The sequence below is a fragment of the Equus caballus genome, chromosome X, assembly GCF_041296265.1.
Source record: "Equus caballus isolate H_3958 breed thoroughbred chromosome X, TB-T2T, whole genome shotgun sequence".
NCBI classification, from domain to species: domain Eukaryota; kingdom Metazoa; phylum Chordata; class Mammalia; order Perissodactyla; family Equidae; genus Equus; species Equus caballus.
Window position 1 is genome coordinate 11,452,721 of NC_091715.1, and position 23,494 is coordinate 11,476,214.

Genomic DNA, 23,494 nt, shown 5'->3' on the forward strand with positions numbered 1-23,494 from the left:
AATCATCAGCCCAGCACTGAGCCCGTCTTGGTGACAGGCATCAACATGGAATTATTATAAAAACCCTGAGGCTCTTGACTGAAAATAAGCTGATGGATGCTTGGGTTGCAACATGCGTCAAACAGGGCCAGTGGGTTTGGGTAGCTGGTAGCACCCAGTGTTGCTCAATCCTGGAATTGTTTCCTTCAAAGAATAGCATTTAATATCAGAAATGATGAGCAATAACCCCCAACCTCTGGGTGCGCTAATCTCTTCCAACATCTGTCTTATCAACCAGGACCTCAGGAACTGGAAGCCTCAATTAACTGTGACATTTTAAAAGTATTCAGCTTTTTTATACATAAAAAAAGGCAAGAAAATCAAAATTATTGCAGAGATTTATTCACGGAAGGAAAGAAAAGAAGAGGGAAGGAGGAAGGAACTAAAACAGGAGCACATCTTGGAATACTTACATTCCTCACCATCTTATTCACCCAGATTTACATGTGTCTGCACGATATTCATAATGTTGACCCTTACATAATTGAAGATCATGACTCTTCAAAAATAGCTTATTATTTTCACTCTACTTCACAGTCTTTTAAAGTTTCTTAACAACAAGAGCTAAAAACGAAAAGGTTTCTGGTTGCCCCTTGCTTAATAGGAATATCAAACTAACCAGGAGTTTCCACTCCCCAAGTGTTCCAGTTCATCAGGGCTTTACTCTAACTGGCTTAGCTCATTTGAAGTGACTGAGAGTCTAGCTGTCGGGCGTCTACACTAGGTACTCTGGGTACAGCAGGCAACAACCTGTTTCTTTCCAAGTATCTTCCCTTGGACAGTTGGGACTACTGGTATAGGAGGAATCTTTCTAGTGGCTCCGGCAGATGTAGTTTGTGGATGGTTTGATGACATGCTCGCCCCAAGCACTTCCGGACACACAGGCGGCAGAGCTGGGAAAGAGCAGACGGGCCTAGGAAGGAATTAAAATGGTGTGAACCTCATGGTAGTGGGGTGGGGATGGGGGTGAAGGGGAGACCAGAGGACTGGAAGAGGCAGAAGCTTTCTAAAAGCTTAAGAGAAGCTGAATCTGTATAGGAATTATAGACCGAAGGAGCAGACACTAAATACACACAAGAGATCATGGTTTGCCCCTCCGGATGGGGACATGTTTCTTTAAGTTGATCCTCCAATGGTCACTGTATTAGCAATACTGAAGAATGAGGCTAACCAGAGGCAAGTTAGAAATGACGTGTGGGGTCTAAAGGGAATGCATTTCATTTATGTATCACATGTGCCAATGAATGTGATATACTGGCCAAGGAGAAAGTGCAAGTGAAGGCACTGAGCATGCAGGACCCTGAGACAGAGCTTCAGAGCAAGGGACAACTGCCGAGAATGTGTCAGCAGGAAGCCCAGCCAGCATGATCACAGAGGCAATGTTAGATGTGCCAGGGGCCTGGTACTCAGGCCTCAGACGCCTCCTGGACCTCCTGGCTCTAGCTGTCCAAGAGGCAGTGCTGGCTGGGTCCCGAGTCATACTTGAAGGGGCCCTCCATTCTCACAAGGATCCTAGCTCAATAGAGGATCTGAAGAAAGGACCCAACTCACTTAGCCCCATTATACTCTGAACCTCAGTCTCAGGGAGTCTCATGGAGTTATCATTCCTATGGCTTTGAGTGACTTGGAGTCTTGAAGGAAAGTAAACTAATGAGAGTCCAAAATATGGTTGAATAGGATGAGTAAGCTTTTGGCTGGAATACCAGTTATACAGAGGCATGTGTAATGTCTCATTATTTCCTAACCTCTCTGTCTCAATAAAGATCTTTTCAAGTAGATCTATATAATTAATAAACTATACAAAGTTTTCCTTTTTAAGAAAATCCTATTGTAACAGCATCTTGCACCCCATGAGAAATGGTGGACTGCATATGCAAATAGCCAGATAACACTTGGGTTGATATTGCCAAGGAGCATCCATGTGATAGTAAGCTACCTGGAGGACCAAACAATCATCCTTAGTTAAAATCTTGGGAAGCGAAAATGGAAAGCATCTTTACCTGTCGCCCAACTAAAGCACCTCTGGAAAACAGTAATGCACACAAATTGTACAGTTTGCCTACGGAAGTTGAGACACCAGAGTGAACTCTGATGGAGCTGGTGTTCATCCTCCTAGAGCAAGCAGCTATATTTATGAAGAGAGAGGACAGAGGAACTTGCTTGTAAGAAATACAAATCCTGGGCCTGGAAACATTTTTGATGGAAGAAAAGAGGAAATGTGACAACAGCTATAAATTATATTCTCAGCTAACAGTCGAAAAGTACCTGGTATTTGCAAACTGGGAGCTGGTAAGGAAGATCATAATTCTTCAAGCGGAGATTCAAATAAAAGAACAATCATTAATGGCATCGACTACTGGAAATAATCTAGACCAGTGGTACTCAAAGTGCAGCCTCAGACCAGCATCGCCTGGGAGCCTGCTGGACACACAGAGTCTTGGGTCCCACCCCAGACCTGCTGAATCAGAATCTGCATTTTAATAACATCCCCAGGTGATTCATATGCACGTTAAAGCTGAAGAAGCTCTGACCTAGAGACTGGTCCCAAAACTATTGAACCAAGCATTCCACCTGAAAGGTATATAAGACATGTGGTAGCTTCACAAAAGGGAACTGGTCAGTGAAATAAAACCCTTTCCCACTAGAAATTGTTCCAGAAGATTCAGCCCTGGGGCATCATAACATTAAGCGTGCACGTTCTGGGGTCAAACTGTTTGGTCAGAGTCCTAGGTCTACTTCTTAGTACTCATGTGACTTTCTGCAAGCCAATCTCTTTATGCTTCTCTTTTCCCATTTGCAGCTGGAATAGCACCAGTTACTATAAAGTTCTCACTGCTCTAGGGTTTTAAGAATTCAGTGAGATTAATCTGTTTCGAATTTAGTTCAGCACCCGACACATGTAAAGCTGAATAATTACTATTATCCTTAATATTCTCCCGAGCATACAAATGATCAATATAGGCTCAGATAATGTTCTCCTTCTGTATGGACATAGCACGGTTCTCTTTTGAATTTGGAATACAGAGCTTTTTGGATGCCCGCCCTGCCTCCTCTGACACCTGTAGTTGCACTAGCCCATGGTGGGGATGAGAGTGAGGCCATGAGGAATGCAGACCCACCTGCTCCCTGATCTGGAGAACACGCAGACAACTTCCCCACTTAGGCCAGTTTCTGAAACACACACTCTGTGTCTACCCTATCACCTCTAACTCAAGTATTTCCAATTTCCCCTGAATTGCCTGCAAATATTGCAAAGCAGAATTTTGGTCTGCTCAGTCATGTGATTATACCAGGATAGACATGGCAGTTCAACCTTTTCAAGGTGAAAACAAAGTTCTATGATTATTTTATTGTTATGGAAAATACACAGCAACATACAGTTGTATGTACATATCCTTTGGCTATAAGTGAATATATACAGTATATAAAATCCCATCTCAGTGATGCTAACACTTGCTGCCTCCCACAATGCCACTCTCAATTAAAAAGAGAAAGAAAAAGGTAAGAAATTCTAGGGATGAGACAGGAAGGAGAGAGAGCAGATGTGTTTATGGAAGAGAAATGGACACCCAGAGCCTCCTTACCTTCACGGAGCAGGAGCGCCTGCTCCACGCTGCTTTTAGGAGCTGCCAGATCAAGTGCACTTTTGCCCTGAGCGTTTCTGCACTTCAGGTTCGCCCCATAGTCTGTTAGTAGGTGGATGACTTCCACACTGGACTGCCTCGCGGCGGCATGGAGAGGAGTGTCCAGCCATTGGCCATGGTCAACACTCGCTCCTTAACAAAGCAGATGGCCACAATTCAACACTAAATGTTAATGCAGAAACACAATGAACCTAAAATATAGTAGCTGTAGATGAAGACATCTTCAATGCCATGACACATGTGACAAATCTTTGAAACTATGTGACTTAGCCTAGAACCTCAGCAACGCCTATTAAGAATGTTTAAAAATATTTTGATGAGAAAAGCGAATAAAAATTTTTAGTCATTTTAAATACTTTTGTTGCTTTCCCATATGAACTCTGTGACATACAAAATTAAATATTTGCAGATCCTTTTACATAGAGCTATTTTGTTTTTTGTCAAAGGATAAAGCTAAGTTTATTATTTATATTATTCAGGGCTCACAAAAAAGATTTCTGAACTACTATAAGGAGTAGTAAATGATGGCAGATAAAAAAGACAAAGAAACATCTTGGAGATAAAAATTCTTATTTAAAGGTAAGAACTCTTATGTAATCTCCACCTTTATGTCAGTGGCTAAGTTTGGGGAATTTTTAACCAAATAATAGTTTCAAGACATTTTACTTTTCCCTGGGCTCTCAGTTTCTGTATATTCCTTTTGAAATTAAAAAATTACTAAATAACTTAGCAGGATTGATCTAAAGTAGTCCATGGCAAATGTCTTGTTTTTACTATCCAGCATCTTCCTGGTAACCACACCTAGATTTCCCTCTGGCGAACCATCCCCTGTGATTTCCCAGGTCATGTTTTTCCAGTGAAGCCAAACAACTGCAGTGTAGACAAATCCGGGCCTAAGCCAATCAGTGCATTGTATTCCCTTGGCCACCATGATTGGTGATTCAAAAAGAGCCAATGAAATACAATTTTTTTTTCCCCTAGGACTTGTGGGAAAGAGACCCTTGCTCTCTCTTGAGACCAAGGAGAACTATAACAGGTAAATGGAGCCAATATCAAAGGACACAGAACAGAGAAATACAGACACTCATTTCTCTGGAGAAGTTCTGTTTAAGCATTCAAACATCAAATGCTGTTAGAATTTTGTCCAGCCTGGCAAGAACTTCATCTTTGAAGCCATGGAAAACCAACAAAGTTAATAGGTTCTTCTCATGAAAAGATTTCTGGAAGTTACCTAATTCTAGAAGTTTCTTCACACAGTCTACCCTCTGGAAGGTGCAGGCCACATACAGGGGAGTTCCGAGCTGAGGCACTTCTTGGTCAATGTTAACATTATTTGCGAGCAGAATCTCCATGCACTCTCTATGACCTGGTGGAACACAAGATAACCTCGCTCAAGTAAGGGAAATAGTGACTATTCACAGAATTACAGGACTGCTTATCTGGAATGAGCTTTAGAAATAACCTAGTTTTTTTTTGAAGCAGAAAAAAATTTTTCTGAAATCTCCAAAATAAAACCATTAAAAAGAGAAGCATGTCCATGCTTCCCCCACTTAAATTCCTCTTTGCAGCCCTTGAGGTACCTTCAACCACACTAAGGGCTCCAAGGAGCACAGCTGAAATCCCTCTCTAGAATGAAGCCGCCAGTTTACAAATAGACGCTACAAGACCCAGAGGGGTAAATGACTCATCCTATTATTACCCTGAAAAGCCAATGCTCAAATACCAGCCCTGATCCCTCTCCATTACAAATCTCTCATTCTCTTCCTCACTCAGGCATGCAAGACTGGGTGTATGGCCGAGCCATGCAGTAAAATTTCCTTCTTTAGGTTAACCTGGAAGACACTTATGAGAATTAATAAAAAGCCTGAAGTATAGAATAGATTTAAATGCACTTTCAAATTCAGTGGCTAACGAACTACACGAGCAAGTATTCTCCTTAGGGAGTTTGGCCAATGAATAGATAGGCATGATTAATTTGCAGCATATGAATGATTCATTCAGGAGCAAACGCTTCTGAGGTATCGACGGGAGCTTGTAGAGTTTGTTCTCTTCGAAGATTTAAATGTTTCCTTAAAAAATCTTACTATCACCGATTAACTTAACCAACCTTTTCTTTATAGATAACATATAAGTAAGCTTCATCTAAAACCTGCTTGATTTATCACAAATTCTGAATTAAGCATAAATATGCATTAAAATGTACAAATAAGCATTCTGTGGATTCAAACTATTTGTTCACATAAGTAAATATTATACCTGGATTATAGCATCAATGTTGCAAAGTATTGACTCAGACTGACCCAGCTTGTTCATAGAGGTTTAAAGCTGTAAGAATTGAAATAATATCTCATCAGTACCTAAAACTGCCTGGTAGATACAGGGCATCTAATAAACATTTTTGAATAATTCCTATTATTTTTCTCTTTTTTTGCATAAAAAGAAACTGAGCCTAGTTTGAGTTAAATTTAAGTATTCTCAGGAAGTTTTAAAACGAATATATAAAAGTCAAATGGTTAGCACTAATATAATACTGTCTAAAATAATTACTTTGCTATTTATCCTTTCATTCTGTGCATGTTGGTTCCTAACATGCTTTTATGATACAGGAAAAAAGTATGTAGAGACAAGTGAATTCGTGTGTTTATGATAAGTATGTATATATATTTTGTAGACACATAGATACCAAACACTCCATATATAACCATACAAGTACTGCAGAATTACTTAAGTAATTCAAATCATTCCCAATATTTATCCATTTTTAAATGTTTGGATGGAAATGCAAATAGTAAATTAATTTTTATTTCAAATCAATACTAAAAATTTTTTTAAAGACTTATATCATTTCCAAAGTAGACTATTTCCCTACAACTTAAAGGACTTATTTGAAATTTGGGAAATGACCAACATCAGTTATTAATCAATAAATGTTTATTAAATATGTACAGGACATCAAAACCATAGGTATATTGAGATTTTGGCCTTCTGTATCATTTAACTAATCCACTGCAAAAAAAATTCCCAAGTGACATGTTTAATAATCCGGGGCCAATCTTTTAGTATTGTCTGTGGAAATAAACACTTTCATTCCCAATTACACCAGCAAAGATCACTGTTTTATAATGTTCTAACTTCTCCCTTGTATTTCTGCTCTCAATATAAGAAAATAACTCCACTACTGGGCAACACAGAAATATTGCTCTTTGAGTGTGACCTTTGACAAATGGCCTTGGCCTTTCAATGGTATCTTCTTGTTCATGTTTAGACTATGCATGTAGTTTTAAAATTCCTTAAATTTACTCTTTTCCCTCATTTCAAAAGTAACTGAGAACACCGGAGTTAGAGTCAACTTCAAGTTTTCCAATGCCATGCTTTTTAAAGTCGCAACTTCTTTTTCAATAACTAATGACCTTGAAGTCATCAACTTATCTAGAGCGCGTTGATTGTTGTGGACAGTCACATTTAATCTTCCATCAGAGATACTATCAGCCTTGGCTTTCAGACACTTTCATAATTTATTTTATGTTAGTGGTTGATGTTTTATGGGCTTTAGGGGATGAGCTGTTCTTTTCTAGGAAGGACAGAGACACAAGCACAGTACAACTCATGGAAGTCACCCCTGCAGGCTTGATTGCACCAGCTGCCACCAAAACTCCAACAAAGAGCCTCAAGAAAGACCTGCCAAGAGACTGTCCCCAGGAAACCAGGACATCTGAGACAGAAAGCCATTCCCAGGTTATAAGAAGAGCTGTTTTATGCCCCAGTGGTATTTCCTGAAGACTTAGGCAAATTGAAGTTACTGCTATGGGATTTCTAAGCTACACATAGTCTACTGGCGAAGAAGATCTGGGTGATCCTTGCATGATGAACATAATACCATTGACTCATGCAGATTGGGGTGAGTCCACCAATGTTTTGTATGCAATGTGATGGCTCATTTACCTCTCTTCACTGCCTCATGGATGGGTGAAGCCAGGTGTGCCTCGAGCTGGGCCTTGGCTCCAAACTCCAGCAGCACATTGACACATGCAGCACTGCCACTACAGCAAGCATTGAAGAGGGGCGTGGCTCCATGAACCGTCACTCCATTGACCTAATGATGGACAAAGAGACCCAGAGGATTTGCTATTTCATCAACATCTACAAGTATGTATTCCTATGTATCTGCCTGGATAAATTTCCCACGCAGGTGAATGAGTGAGGGAACTCTATATCATCACAGTATTATGTTTTCTAGGGACTAAGTAGCCTATCAACTCTCATCTATAAATAATACCACAAGTGGGACAAAAGGGGCCAAAGCTTTTAAAATGTATTTATAGGTATTTCAGAGCTTCTGAGGGGCCTCCTAATCATTGAGGAGTGGTCCTGTGAGGTGGTTAAGAACATGGCCTCTGGAATCATTAGCTTGGGTTCAAATCGCAGCTCTCTATTTGTTCAGAGATCTTGACTGAGATACTAACTTTCTGTGCCTTGGTTTTCTTACCTGTAAAATAATGGTCATAAAAGAAGCTACCTCATGAGGTTATTTGGCGGATCAAGCTAGTTACTATATGTTAAATACTTAGAACATTGTCTGGTGCCCGGTAAGCATTCAATAAATATTTGCAATAACAATTTTTCCATTTTCCATTAATATGGAGCTGACTCGCCCTCCCAATCATGAACAAACATGGCAGGAACCAAAAGTACTTGGAGAAACCAGCGAGTTTAAGGTCCCAAAATCTGTGCTTGCAAAGAATCTCCTCAGCAATTGCCCACAGTTCTGTCTTTCTCACCACAAATTTCTTTTCCAGTCTACTATAATCCATACAAACTGTATATGCGAGCAGTGACTCCTAAAGAGATCATGACCAAGACAAAGACACAAAGAAAATAGCCATCAACATGGTGTTTCCAACCATCCTCAGTGCCTTCTAGGGATGTGGGAGGCATGTGAGAACCAGCACAGCTGGGAGGCATCTTTAAGTATTAGCAATGGCTAGGAAAGAACATCAGCGGACCAAGGCATTCTGGTGGGGAGGCTCTGATAGGATTGACATGTAGGACAAGGAGGGTTTGATGTCAAACCACTTTGCCTCAACAACTAAGGATAGATGCTTGCGATAATCAGGATCCCAAATTTCCTTGTTTCAGAAACAAAAAAGATACTTCTCTACAGTGCCAGGATAGCCCCCGTTAAATTGGAAGTTAAAGATGAGATGCTAAGATGGCAGAGACAGACATGGACTGGAAAAAATGTGGGTAAATTTATACAATCCAGGGATTTCTGATTTACATTTTTTTACTGACAAATACTTGGTGGAACTTGTTTGATTTGTTTTTACTAGGCATCACCCTCATCCTCAGTCCAGGAAGTCATCTGATTTGGTTTCCTGTAAGTTTCTCTCTCAGTTCAGGGCAGCAAACATTTACTGAGCACCGATTAGGCAACAATGTTTTGGAAACACAGGCGGGTAAGACAATTGCCTCTCCTTGAATAGGTTGAATTCTAGCAGGCAAGACAAACAAAAAAAGAGAGAATTTTGACACAGCACCTCAGTCACCCCTTGAAAAGAGGGAAGAATTTAAAAATAAGATAAATTTTGTAGTTTTTCAATGTATTATTTATTAGAAGCTCATTTAGTTTGATAATATTGCTCATTTTGGTTTAGGGTGTTGAATTAAGAGTGGTTTTTTGCTGTCGTTGTTCTTTTAAAATGTGTTCTTTTTAATGTTTTACAATAAATTTTCCAAGATTGGTTTTCAAATTACTTTAGTTCAAGTTGATTTTTTTTCTTTTTTAAGATTGGCATCTGAGCTAACAACTGTTGCCAATCTTTTTTTTCTGCTTTTTTCTCCCCAAGTCCCCCCAGTACATAGTTGTATATTTTAGTTGTGGGTCCTTCTAGTTGTGCTATGTGGGACGCCGCCTCAGCATGGCCTGATGAGAGGTGCCATGTCCGCACCTGGGATCCAAACCAGCGAAACCCTGGGCCGCTGAAGTGGAACACTTGAACTTAACCACTCAGCCACGGAGCTGGCCCCCAAGTTGATTTTTTTAAGTCAGCATCACAGTTCTGAAAGATTCCTGTGAATGACCTTATCTGAATGTTCGTACATGGGCATAGAGGCTGAAGAGAGGGGTAACCAGCAGTGTCTTCCTGACCATTCAGGAATATGAACGTGGATGGGGCCCGACCCTCAGTGGGTAAGCAGTCTGGAAGGTACTATCTCTTTAGACCTAGCAGTTGCACCTGGGCAGACAGACTCACAGGGGCAGGGGCAGTACTCACATGGGCGCCATTTTCCAATAAGGCTTTAGCACAGGCCACGTGACCTCCAAGGCACGCCTCATGGAGAGAAGAGACTCGGTTAATTGTCACAAGGTTCACATTGACACCCTACAATTTGGAGAGAAGTGGGTTAAAGGCTGCTTTAGCAATAGCAATAAAACCAACGTTGTTGGATGTATTTCTGAAGTGTTCACAGTCCGTGGGTATCATATTAGCACCATATAGAGAGGGGTAGAGGTCACAACCAGAGGAGTCTAAGAATTACAGCAGGGAGCCTCAAATTCATTTATTTAACAAATGTTTAGTCAGCATTCTAGGCCAGGCAACCTGCTAGTACCTGGGTCTTCAAGGCTTATGACATGGGTTTCTCTCCTCCAAGAACCTAGTGGGGAGACAGAAATGGCAAAAAAAAAACCAGCAAGAATATTGCTATACTGGAAGCATGTTCAAATTTCAATTGGGAGCGTGAGGTATCCTTCCATCTGGCTTGGGGAATAAGAGAAAACTTTGCAAGTGAGGTGGTATTCAGCTAAGGCTTGAAGCATAAAACATTTCGAGCTAAGAAGGCAAAGAAAAAATATTCCATCAGGAAGGAACAGCATATGCATACAGGAAGCAACTAGGTAGAAGCAACTAAGCAGGGCCACAGTTGGCTAGTTGAGTATTTCTGGATCAGAAAGAGCCCACACATGACAGAGGCAGAAGAAGAAAGGGGAAGTAGGAGATGAGGGGAGATGAAGGACGACAGTGAGCTGTAGTCAGATTGTTAAAGGTCTTTATTTCCAAACAGGGGGTGCATGTCTCATAGAGAATGAGGCACCTTCCAAGTCCGTTAGGCCGTAGAAGGTCTAGAGCTAATGCATTAGACGTTTTAGGAAAAGCACACTGGTAGCACAATGGAGGGTTGCTTGGAGAGGTAGAGATGTGAGACTGAAGGAAGGAGCCATGAAGACATTGGTCTGAGTCCAGGCCCGAGCTGATATGGGCCTGATATGGGAGTGAACAGCAGTGGGTATGAGAAGTAGGTGATGGGGTCTCAAGAAGTTCAGGAGGTAGAATTGGATTTGGAACAGGAGAATGACTCCCAGGCTTAAGAGTAGAAAGTAGATAGTGCCCTTAGGATTCATATGCCACGGTAGCAGCACTGCTGTCTGCCTCACTGCACTGTGTGGAGAGGCCTCTGAAGTACCAGGGTCTGGGGCCAGGGGCTTCTCCTGACCCCATCTCCCTACCCAGGCCTAGCATATTCCCCCTCTCCATGCTGCTGTGTCCACCTTCCTCATCTTGGAGTCTATGTGGTAGATGACAGGATCAACCTAGCTGCTGGCGAACTCAGACTTCACGCCCCGATTTTAAAAACTTGGCCCTTACCATTTTCTCCCATAATTACCACTTTCTATCTGTGAAAGGAATTAGGTCGATCCTTGTGAGCCGAGTTGTGCTTTTGACTCTCTGCGTCATAACTGACCCACTGAAAGCTTTCAAAACCTAGTGCATGACCCTGGACCCCAACCTCTAACCCAAGTTCCCACCATCTCCTGCCAGACCTCGTGGCCCTGGGTGCCTCCCTGCTGTGACCAGCAACTGAGACTTCCCACTATTGCCTGTCCCTTCAGCTTAGGGCCTCTCTAAGCCTCCCTGGTCCTGTCCATTTTCAGGTCCTGAATATGACCTCATGACTCCAGAGCTGTGCTACATATTTCAAATTGAATTCCTAATACAATTAGAAAAGCCTTTTCCTTGTCCTTTTCCTTTTCCCACATAAGATTTCAAGAAAATAAGTAAAACAGGCTAATCCACAAGGTGGCAGCAATATGCTAGAAAAAACTCTGATCCAGCGCAAACTCGCAGAATCCCTGGAATTGTGGGAATGTGTTGCTGGACAGGCCTGAAAGACCATCTAGAGTGAATCACCTTCATTGTGCTTGAGAAGATGGAGAAGCAGAAAGTTCAAATTATTAGTAAGACTTGAGGCTCCCCAGCTGTGGGTGACAGCCAGCATGCTAATCAGGAGCTCCTGATCCTCAGTTAAATGTTTTACTCACAGCACACGACACTATCTTAATGCGAAATAAAGTAAAGAATAAAGTAGAATAATACATTTTTGGCTAATGTATACGGGTAAAGAAGTGGGAGTGCAGTAAGAAAAAGTTGAACTTCTCTATGAAGAATGCTCCTTACATATTTAAGCCTACTATAGAAACCAACACGCTTATGAAGTATAGTTAAAAATAAAGTGCCAAATGCAATGTGGTATCTGGCTTGGATCCTGGAAGATAAAAAGGACGCTGGTGGGAAAACTGGTGTAATCCCAATAGCGTGTAGTTTAGATAGTGGTATTGTACCAATGTTAATTTCTTATTTTGGACTAAAGTACCATGGTTATGCAAAATGTTAACACTAGGGGAAATTGGGTGAAGGGTATACAAGAACTCTGTATCATCTTTGCAACTCTTCTTTAAAATTCTTCAAAAATAAAAATGCTTCTTAAAAATACTAATAAAATCATTGAGGTCGGGGGCTGAGAGTGAGGAGGTGGATGCAAGACTTTTCACTGTGTACCTTTTTATATCATTTTACCTTTTGAACTATGTGAATATACTACATATTAAAAATAATGAAATCAAATTCAAAGTGTTTAAAAATGAATAAGCAAGTGATAAAATCAAGTACAAAGCCTATTTGATCATTACTGGCAGGACTGTTTTCCTTTTGTCTCTTTCTTGAGAAGTAACACAACTCATCAAGGAGAAAAAATGGCACGTGCACACACAAAAAGCAGTGTGCCCAGCTGTTTAAAGTCAAAATGGTATGGAAGCCAGGTTCAGTGGTACCTAGGATGTGGAAAAAAGGTATAATGACTCACCTCCTCTGTACACACGTGGACTCTAAAACAAACAAAGCAAATGGAGTGTGTAAATACTTCCATTCATTTCATGAATATTTACTAGGCTGCTATTGATTGTTCAAGGTGCTAGGGACAGAGTCATAAAAAAAATAAAGTAGGCTTCATAACTAAGACTTTCGTAAATCTTCCCCAAAGAGTAAGATTCACCCATTTGTCAAGCTATTTTAATGTTTGCTCTTGAAATAGTGTGTCATTGGGGTAGCAGCCTCTAAGATGGCTCCCAGCAATCCCTGAGTCCTGGTGTTGACTCACTTGTGTAATCCTCTCCCCTTGAGTGTGGGCTGGATTAACTGACTCACACCTAAGGAACAGAATATGGCAGAAGTGATGGGATGTCACTTTGGAGATTAGGTTATACTAAGACTTCCTTCTTAGGTACCGTCTTGTGCTCTCTCTGGGAGGAGCCAGCTGCCATCTCATGATGAAGCTCTATGGAGAGGCCCATGTGGCAAGGAATTGAAGCTTGCCAACAACCACATGAGTGAGGTTGGAAGCACATCCTCCCCCAGCTGAGCTGTGAGATGACTGCAGCCCTGGCTGATACTTTGAAGCCCGAGAGAGACTGAGCCAGAGCCACCCAGATAAGCTGCTCCTTGGTCCACAAAAGCCATGAGAATCTAAGTATTGGTAGTTTTCAGCCACTGTGTTTTGAGTAATTTGTTACAGAGCAATAGCTGACTAACGCAACTTCAGTGCTGCTGCTACTAAGGCATACTGGAAGAGTATAAGGTGAGCTGGTGCAACACAAATTTGAGGGCATCCCCCATCAGCCTCACAGGTAAACTTTCTCTGAAGCAAAGGAAGACCCAGAAGGGGAAGGATAGAACTGGGCAGAAAATGAGCCAGCTCCCCAACAAAGGAGAGGCAGGAACCACAAATGCTGAGCTGTGAGAGGACACATACACCTAGAAGGCCATGCTGGGACCTAGATGTGGGCAAGCAAGACCTCTGCTACAGTCAACGCTAATAAAACGTGATGCTTGATTATGGCACGAGCACAAAGGATCAAGTCTTCAGTTTACTTACTTGTGCAATTAAAGTTTTAAGGGCCAGTAAGCGCCCCTGGGCCGCGGCTTCATGAAGTGGGGATCGATCAGCCCAGCAATCTGAAACACAAATCAAGCTCAGAGTCAAGGTCTGGAGTTTTCTTCCTCCAGCTTGTTCATGTGCTCACCCACAGTGAGAGGAGATTAGGGGGAAGAGGAGGGAAGCTCGTACTATGCATCAGGCTCTCTCGTCAGCCACTTTCAGGGTGACAAGCCCTTGAGCGTATGGTCCATTAGTTTGGTGGTGTGTGTGGAGAGGGAGAACAGACCATCTGTCAGGTGTTTCAGGAGCAGTTTTAACAAGAAATACATTTAGTTCAAATAAATATTGCCCAGTGTTGAATCCGATAACTCTAATTAGGGCAAAGCTGGTCAGTGAGCTTCCCTACTCTCATCTTTCCCCTGCCTCTCACCCTCACCCCTACCCTACAGACCCAACATGCTATACACCATGAAGGACACTCTAAGGGATCGGGGAAAATGGTTTTGTTCTAAATTTCCTGGGTAATCGTCTCTGTTTCATTTTTGGTAACGGAGCATATCTATCTATTATCATAATGCAGAATGTCATTTTTCAGATGACATGATCCTCCAAAAGTTTTTTGTGGGCAGCTGAGCATGATGGCTAAGCATGGGGCCAGTGAAGCCACACTGCCTGGGTTCAAGTCCCACCTCAGCCATTTTCCCTGCCAATATGGACAAGTTACTAAAATTATTCAAACCTCAATTTCCTGATCTGTGAAATAGAGATATAGCAATCTAGTGTTTAGCAAGTGCTTTGGTCTCTAAATAGGCCAATAAAATACATCCATGATGTTAGGTGCTCAAGATAACTTATGATTAACAAGTACACATGGTAGGGCAGTGCTCTAAGGAACAGCCTCAGAACTGCTTTACGAATCTATTTTTCTTGTAATTGCTTATCAGCAAAACAGCTTAAATGAGCATTTGAGAAGTAACCCTCTACGAAACCTGCCAGAGGGGCATCATTTGTTTTGGAAGACAACCTACTCTGGTTTGCAAAATTTGGGCATTCTTTGCTCTTCATACACTAAGTAGCATGTAATACAATGTGGATTTAACACAAAGGGTTCATCTTATCAACATTTTCTAGGTGATCCCGGTGGTGTTAAGAATCCAGATTTTCCCATATTTGCAACCTTGGCAAAAACAATCCCACCAAAGATGGAATTATGTAAATTTGAAATAGTTCAAGGCCTCAAAGAGAGTGTGAACTTTTCCAATGGATTAGAACCAGGGCTATAAACATTTCCATAAGCCCTCTTCTTATACTGAAACTCAATTTTTATCGTTTCTAACGCTTTGGGTTATGAAAAGGGAGAAAGCTAGAATGAACTCTACAGGGTTGTACTGAAATTGGACCAATTGGTATGAAAATGTGATTTTCAATATATGTGTATATATAGAAAGACAGTGCCTACAGAAATATCTATGGGCTGAAGGTGGTATCTGGTGATCTATCTGGTGAGATCTTTATCTATATATCTATATCTATATATATATATCTATATCAGTACAGTGCACTGAGTAAACCTAAACCAGGACTCCTTGTAGAAATGGCTGATTCCAGGAGGTGGGCCAGGAAAAATATAAGATAGGACCCAAACACCTTGCAGAAAGTAAGGAAGTACTCAGTGAATGATGGGAAATGTCAAAAAGACACAGAAGCTGGCTTGAAGGGGATTCGACTGGCCGAAAATGGGACAATCTGTACATCAAAATAAAGAATGATAGTAAGAGATTATACTCTATCAAATAAAATAGGAATCTATAAGTCCTCATTGATACAAATGAATATATAAATAGGGAAAAGAGAAAGCTCTTCTTCATAGTAGAACACCTACTTAGAAATGTAGAAGAAATGACAGAATCTGCCTCAAATTATCTCCTCACAAAATAATTACTAGTTATAAGGGGAACAGTGGTAACTTTACAGTAGAACAAAATTGTAGACACCACCTCACCCAGGGGATCAAAGTTAACATCAGAAGTGACAGAACAAATTGGCACATTGTGCCATTTGATGGAACGCGATGAGCAACATCACGTGCTATGGGAGGGCATGCGATGAAAAGAACACACTATCGCTTCTGTGATATTCCTGCTCACAATGCATAACCCGAATCTAATCATGAGGACACTGCGAACCAACTCAAACTGAGGGACATTCTCCAAAATAATTGGTCCATAACCAGTTCAAGGAAGGACTGAGGAACTGTTCCAGATTGAAGGAGGCTGACAAGACATAACATCTAAAGGCAACCTGTGTGCCTGGATTGGGTCCTTTTGCTTTCAAGGGCATTATTAGGACAGTTGGGTAAACACGAATGGGGCCTCTGGGCGAAGAGAAGTAGGAATTCCTTACTGCTCTTGTAACTTCTCTGTCATTTTGAAATTAGTTTCAAAATAGTGTGTGTATATATATATATATATATATATATACGTACTTATATATACATATATATATAAAATCACTGGTGATTCTGCACTCTGATATGAATGTGTAATGCTTTTATAATAAGAAAAACAAATTAAAGTTTTAAAATGAAAATATATTGCATTTGTATTTCCACTTGTTCCTGAGTCAAAGTTGATGAGTGGAATATTTTTAAATCTCTTTGGACATTTATAATTTGCATAAGCTGGAAATAATAAGATAACGTATGCATATAATCCTCAGTTAGTCAGCCTTGCTTTTCTTCTAATACATCTCTATCTCATTCAATATGAAACGTGCATCAGACATGTTGCCCCCTTGCCGCATCAGTCTTGGAAATGGGCACAGGCACCAGGGTTGTGAGCATGGTCTTCATCCATGGACGACAACTCAGCACCCTCATCAATGCAAGAAGCAAACTCACAGCCATGGCTTTGTTATTCTTTTGTTCTAATAATAGCCAGTGAACCTGAGTCACCTAAAGGTACTATAAGTATTTGATTCAAAAATAAAAATAAAAACAAGATTTAAGCGGTAACTTGCTATTATTAACTTAGAATATCAACATGAAATGGCTTTATTATTTCTAAAACTTTCCTCCAAGTGGGTTGTGGTGTCCCCTTTCCTTCTGGGAAGCAGGAAGCTTAACCACGTCTTCATCCTATTTCTAGGAACTTTCTATTACTCCTCAGTCCCATAAGACCCACTCCATGCACACAACTTGGCTAGATCTCACAAACCTAAGGTTATGTGAAGGAAGCCAGACACAGAGGAGCATGTGCTGTGTGATTCCTTTCTATAAAATTCAAAAGGAAGCAAGATTCACCTTGGGTGTTGGGAGGTAAAAGGACCCCCCCCGGAGGAGGGGCGGGGGCTGACTGGAAATGGGCATGGTGGGGGCCTTGCTGAAAATAATATGCAGTTTCTTGCTCTTGGGGGCTAGTACCTGATTGAGTTCACTTTGTGAAAATTCATCCAGCTGCTCACTTAGGATTTCTGCACTTGTATTTACATCATACTTCAATAAAGAGATTTTAAAAAGACCAGTCTACCAGTCAATCCACTTTAAAACTGTAATCTCCGCTCCTCTGCCCACTCCCAGGGTAGGGTATGGCCCTCTATACCGCCCCAAGCAGCTAAAGCTGGAAGAGTGGCATATTCTCATACATGTCCCCACTTCCTTCTAGGTGCCAGCTCCTCTGGCGCCTTGGGGATGGGGAGAAGCAAGAGGGACAGAGAAAATGTTTCCCCAGTTAACTGGAAGAAGAGGCCAGTCCTATTTGCTCAGCCTTAACTGCAGGTCTCACTCCTGGTCTGCGGGCTTGCCGCTCACACCAGGGCTCACTGCCAGGCCCCTTTCCTATGCACCAGCATTTGACCACCTCTCCTAGTGTCCGCCATCAATGCAGCACCCTCTGATGCCTGAGGTTGTGGTGAGCCTGTAGGGCCATCTTCCATTCCACCAAAAGAGAGGGAATGGTGGCTTGTCCTGGGCTTCTCTCTCACCATGCCATTGCTTTCCAATTCTCTTTTCTCCTATTTGAGTAGCACAGGGGGCAGTTCAGTGAGCTGTCTGCCTATGCAGACTTCCAACTGAGAGTGAAATAGCAGGCTCCCCTCTTTTCAGGTGCCCCTTATCCAAACTTGTATTTCTCCTGGAGCCCCCATCCTTTGGCTTTCAAGAAAGGAGGGAAGGGAAGAGCCTTGCTTCATGAGCCGGAACACCCCAAATGCCTGACAACCCCTTTACCACACAGGAATAGATATGACTTCTCGTAAGTGGTGGAAATAGGACTGAAATCCAAAGTTTTGTGATTTCAGAACACACCCTGTTCTGGCTTTAAGAACTATTGGTTTTTAAATTCTGCATGTCCTCATGGTAGATTTACTTGTCTGGGATGTTTTGCTATATCTACCTTATCTCTATAAATAATGTGAAACAATTCAATTGTATTGCCTGCAATGTAGAAATCATTTTTGTTTCCCAACTGGAAACAAAGTCACTCTCCAGGACGTCACCTTTCCAGTTACATTGTTTTCCAGCAGTTGGCTTCAAAGGACCTTGAAGAGTTTTCACACAAAACCCTTTACCAGAAACTCTGCCACGGTGGGCTCTCCTGTTTTTCCGTTCTTAATTCTCAATGCACAGTCTCTCACTCTTATCATTCTTGTCTTGCAAATTAAAGCTAATTGTGAGAAATTAAGGATAAAAGTTATTTGGCAGCTAGGGAGTTTTTCCATTCCTTTCGGGAAATATGCAACTAAGCTCTCCAAATAAATGAATGCTTAAGTAGGAATCAATCATTCTTTTCTAAGGCAGTCTATTTTTAGTTATTTGGCAGACTGCCTGTGTCACAGGGCTGCAAGCACACTATGAAGATAGTTTACCCTACAAATATGTTTACTTGTTCCTGATGAGGTGTATGGAAAATGTTCAAGCACTTTTTCATTCCTCCCTTTGACTTTTTCTCAGAATGTGATTGATATCTCCAGTTCTCAGACTCTCTGAATAACAATTGGATGACAACTTCCAAAACATACATTTCAATGACAACATCGATTCAGATAGAACACAGTTGTCTGAGTTCCAAGTATTTAAGACAGAAATCAATTATTATTTTTTTGCAATTTTTGCCCTTCTTAATTCCAACAAGTATTTGAGCTTACTGGTTTATTTTTAATTTTAAAAAAATCACCTAGCTGGTTATAATCTCTAGTGCACATGGAACAATCTTTATTCTCTTTATTAAGTTCCAAAATGACATGGAGCAATATCTTCTCCTGTAGCATTTATCAAAGAAAAAGAAAACTCAAAAAGAATTTCAATGGTGAACCAAAATATAGGCAAGAGTCTAGCAGAATTAGTGATATTGCTTTTTAAAGTATTTGATTTTTTTTTTGCAGGGGAAGATTCGCCCTTCACTAACATCTGTTGCTAATCTTCCTCCTTTTTTCTCCCCCTCAAAGCCCCAGTACATAGTTGTGTACAGCTGTAAGTTCTTCTAGTTCTTCTATGTGAGCTGCTGCTACAGCATGGCTACTGACAAACCAGTGGTGTTATTCTGCGCCTGGGAACCAAACCTAGGACACTAAACTTTAACTGCTAGGCCATTGGGGCTGGCTAAGACTTAGTGATATTCTAAGTCAAACAAAGGTAGTTAGGGAAAACCATATTATAACAAATTTCCTGAGATATCTAAAATATTATAATAAAAGTGAGTTAAAATGCATACTCTAGAACACTCAGTTCTGGTCAGGAGATGAAGCACAGTCAATAAGCATCTTTTTGTAGTTTGTTAGAAAGAAGGTCCCTTTGAACCCATCAGGAGCAGGAGAGCTGAGCTAAAGGTGACAGGCGGAGCGGCAGAGCCCCTGTTGAGGACTGGTTGTCCCAACTTGGGAAAGCCAGCAGGCACCTGTGGTATGTAACCACTCAGAGGGGGGTTGGGCCAAGGCTTGAGGAGACAACAGGCAAAACCGAGCAAGAGTAGAAGGCTAGGGAAAGGACTGGGCAAGAACGGATGAAAGGCAGGAAAATCCTGTCGGAACGGGAAGGATAGGAAAAAGGAGTCAGGATGATGAGGCAGGGAGAGGTGCGGCCACCAAATCAAGGTCAGTCCTTTGAATTGAGAGCAAGGACAACCAACTTTAAGTGTGACACTTAGAATAGAACTAATCTTTTAGGCTTAGTATAAAATAGCCATTTTTTTAAAAAAGGGTACAATAGTCCCACAATCTCTTATCTGCAATTGTAAAATGTCCCAGATTCTAAAAACCAAGTTCTTTCCCAAGTTTGATGCAAACTCCTTTGGCAGCAAAACATGATCAGGACTTAGGTTAAGCCATTTATTACTTTTATTTCTATTTTTCACTTAGTGTGAATATTTATATGTTCACTATAGAAATATCAAAATGTTTGATTATGGGTGGCAGCTCCTGGCCCTGCTGGGAGTGCTGTGTAATATACAGTATACACAGTTGTGTGATCTTTATAGTATCCCCAAAAACTCCTGAATTCTGAAACACATCTGGCCCAAGGGTTGTGAATAATAGATGATCAACCTGTATCTGCACTTTATTTTTATCAAGTTTGATGACTAAGTCACTCTACTAAATATAGCTCTAGTTCTGGCCAAATTAGCAAAGGTTGAAAAATCATACACCATGTCTCTTGGGAGAAAGACAGTGCCTGCAGAAACATCTATGGGCTGAAGGTGGGGTTCGGTGATCCATCTGGTGCTCTAGATGGAATGCCAAGGGCCAATGACAATGTGTCAAACTTTAAAAAGTATATATATTATTGACAAATTACACAAAGAAGCCTGAAAAAGCAAAACTAGTAACAGCCAACCATAGCTTAACTCAATTCTGATGAGTTATCTACAAATATAACAGTTTAAGCCACAAAGACATATCGAATGATGTATTCTAGAATGTGAAATTTCAGAATAAAAAATAATTTTCCAAAAGACTTTACGGCCAAAAAAAAGATATTTAATGAGGGATATGATGCTAGGTGTAGCTTACAAAAGGAAGAGTGCCAGGACCTGTGACAGGCTAAACTCTGCCTGGCTGAGTTTTTTACTGCCCTCCCCTTGTTTTTGACAGGACTGGTGATAGTTTATAGGAACATAATATGCTATTGGAATCAAGAAATTTAACCTTGGGCTGAGACTTTTCGAAGTCAATTAGCTAACTTACTGATTAAACGTCACATATTTTCCCAACAAACATTTGTCTGACCCATGAGCAGCAACGATAATTTCTGGTTTGAGTTGCACACTTGCACAAAATTCTATTCTTGATTTCTACTACATCTAGCTTTAAGTATATAGTGTCTGCCTGCTGACAGTGTCAAAAGAAGAAACGCTGTTAGAATCATGTAAAAACCACTGTTTCTGGCATGTTACTGCCTACATTATTAAAGAAAGCCTTATTTACCCAATCTAGATATACTCTCTATTATATGGGTGTGTGAGTGTGTGTGTATACATATACATATAGAAAGGAGATTAAACTGAGAAATTAACATGCTCTATTCTGCCCCCTGCCTCCTGTTAATGATAATCGAAAAATACATTTTTTCCTTTATAACACCACGCTACTTGCAAATTAAATCAATTCTATCCTAGGAGCTTAAACAAGTAAAGATATTTGAGCTAAAGAATGAATGAACTCTATTTAAGAGACTTGTATTATGGCTCCAGACTTAAATTTGAACCATGCTTACATGGGTTTTGACTATCATAAAAACTTTGTATGACTGTACTTAATTAAGGACCACAAAGACAGAAGTAATGCACACGAGCAACAGGAGAAAACATTTTTAACATGCTCTTGCCAATATTGACTTTGTTGAACTTTACCTAATTTAAACCATGAGGACGATGTATCTATGAGAATACCAAAACAGTGTTACCGAAACTTTTACAAAGCTCCTGCCCAGATTTACAAATTAAATTAGAAAATAGCTTTTCAGATCATGCTTAACTTGAAACTAAAGATAAACATATTTTTTTAACCACTCTAAGCAACATACCTCCCTGAAATGTGTGACAAATATAATCCCCAAAAGAAATCTCTTTCCGGAGTCCAGGCCGCCTGACACTTTCTGAAACTTCAAGATTCTTCTCATTTTCCCCAGTTACTTGAAGCATTCTGATGCTTCGTCCTTGGAGGTCTTATTTCTTTGGAAAAGACTGCTGTTACCTAGTGTCTTCAAAGTTGTCTAGTGTATTGGAATCGCATAAGGCTATTTTGAAAGAGAATCCTGGATGCAAATTGAAACGGATACTAGATAAAGAATGATGTAATCCTGGAACCCCTATGAACACTAAAAATACACAGGGAAATTCTGAACTCTGTTTATGAATAAATACTCCTCTATCAAGTGACAATCCTAGCAGCTTCAAGGATATCTGATTCACTTACTTTTGTAGCATCTCACTACAATTCAGGTGAATCATTTCTGGAAAGAAATGGAGACTAAATTCTACAAAGCATGAGACTTTAAAATGTTTTACCCAAATGTTGGCATTTCATATCATAACCTTTGTTTGCAGTGCTTTGCGTGGTGCCACCTATAAATGGGTTTAGTGAAGAGTTTTTCCTGACAGTCACTAGTGGCGAATCAATTTGAATTGCAAATGACAGCACAAAAAAATATGTATATACAGCATGCCACATTTGCTGCTTTAAATCAAATTTATTGGTCATTCTGTTTCCTGAGGAAACAATCTTATTAGAAGGCATTGTTAAAGATTGATTAAAAATATTAAAGAAAATAATCCTATACAAGTAATTCTTTTGGTTAGTAGAAATGAGATGTCTCAAGATACTCTTAGAAAGCCACTACTCTATTTACTTCTTAAATAATAACTGCTAATAGAACTGTTAACTTGCAAAAAACAAAGCTGAAAATCCTTCACAAATTGGTGCAGTCAACACCATTTGCTACATGAGATAATAATTTTTTAAAACTACCCACTCAAAGCCAAAGTATAAATAAAATCTGCCTTCCAGAAACATTATTCATATGAATTATCTAGAAGGTTTTCTTTAAAGTACTGGGAACAAATTCATGTATTTTTACCTGAAATTCCACCATAGATCTCTTCTGCTATCCTAGCCGCTTCTTTTCTGTTTCCTTTGACGATATAGAAATGGGTTAGGAGAGCCAAAAACACTTTAATTAAAAGCTTGAAGAAAAAAAAAGTAGCAAACATTGTAATGAAAATGTTTTTAAAGCCATAGAAAACAGGACCGTCTTCCATTTTGGCTTACACTCCGCATAGGTTCTTGGGACTGCAAAATTTCACTGAGTTATAATTGGTATCATATGACATCTATTTTAAACCTTCTAGTCCTCGGTGCTCCTATTACGGAGAACTCAGTTTGTAGCCTGGAAGCTGTGATTTGGCGACTGCATGTGCTGACATTCACGGCAATGTTAAATGAACTAAAGAAACTGCCTTCTAACCAGAAACACCCAATAGTTCCAAACCTACATTCCTCAATGCTATTTAACAAACAGGATCCATATCCAAACCTTTTTTGTTCCTAAATCCCCTTTTGGTATGTTATGTTGGAAGGCAGGATGAGAAAGATAAAACAAACTTCTCAGA

The 23,494-nt window shown here is 40.4% G+C and overlaps 1 protein-coding gene across 4 annotated transcripts; it reads right to left on the bottom strand.

The window, feature by feature from the left end:
- Window positions 1-359: 359 nt before the first annotated feature.
- ASB11 (ankyrin repeat and SOCS box containing 11) lies at window positions 360-23,217 on the bottom strand. Of its 4 annotated transcripts, none has more exons than XM_001489836.5 (7): window positions 22,963-23,217; window positions 13,893-13,972; window positions 9,959-10,066; window positions 7,626-7,776; window positions 4,915-5,049; window positions 3,624-3,815; window positions 360-952 (listed from the first exon to the last, which is right to left on the bottom strand). In XM_001489836.5, the coding sequence occupies exons 1-7, from the start codon at window positions 23,141-23,143 to the stop codon at window positions 828-830; spliced, it is 972 nt and encodes a 323-aa protein (XP_001489886.1). In that variant the 5' UTR covers window positions 23,144-23,217; the 3' UTR covers window positions 360-827. The 4 variants fall into 4 exon arrangements, with proteins under 4 accessions (XP_001489886.1, XP_003365799.1, XP_001489909.1 ...); XM_003365751.5 differs by having other exon boundaries at window positions 9,959-10,015; window positions 22,963-23,191; XM_001489859.6 differs by lacking the exon at window positions 22,963-23,217 and adding an exon at window positions 21,910-22,271.
- Between the last annotated feature and the right edge of the window lie 277 nt (window positions 23,218-23,494).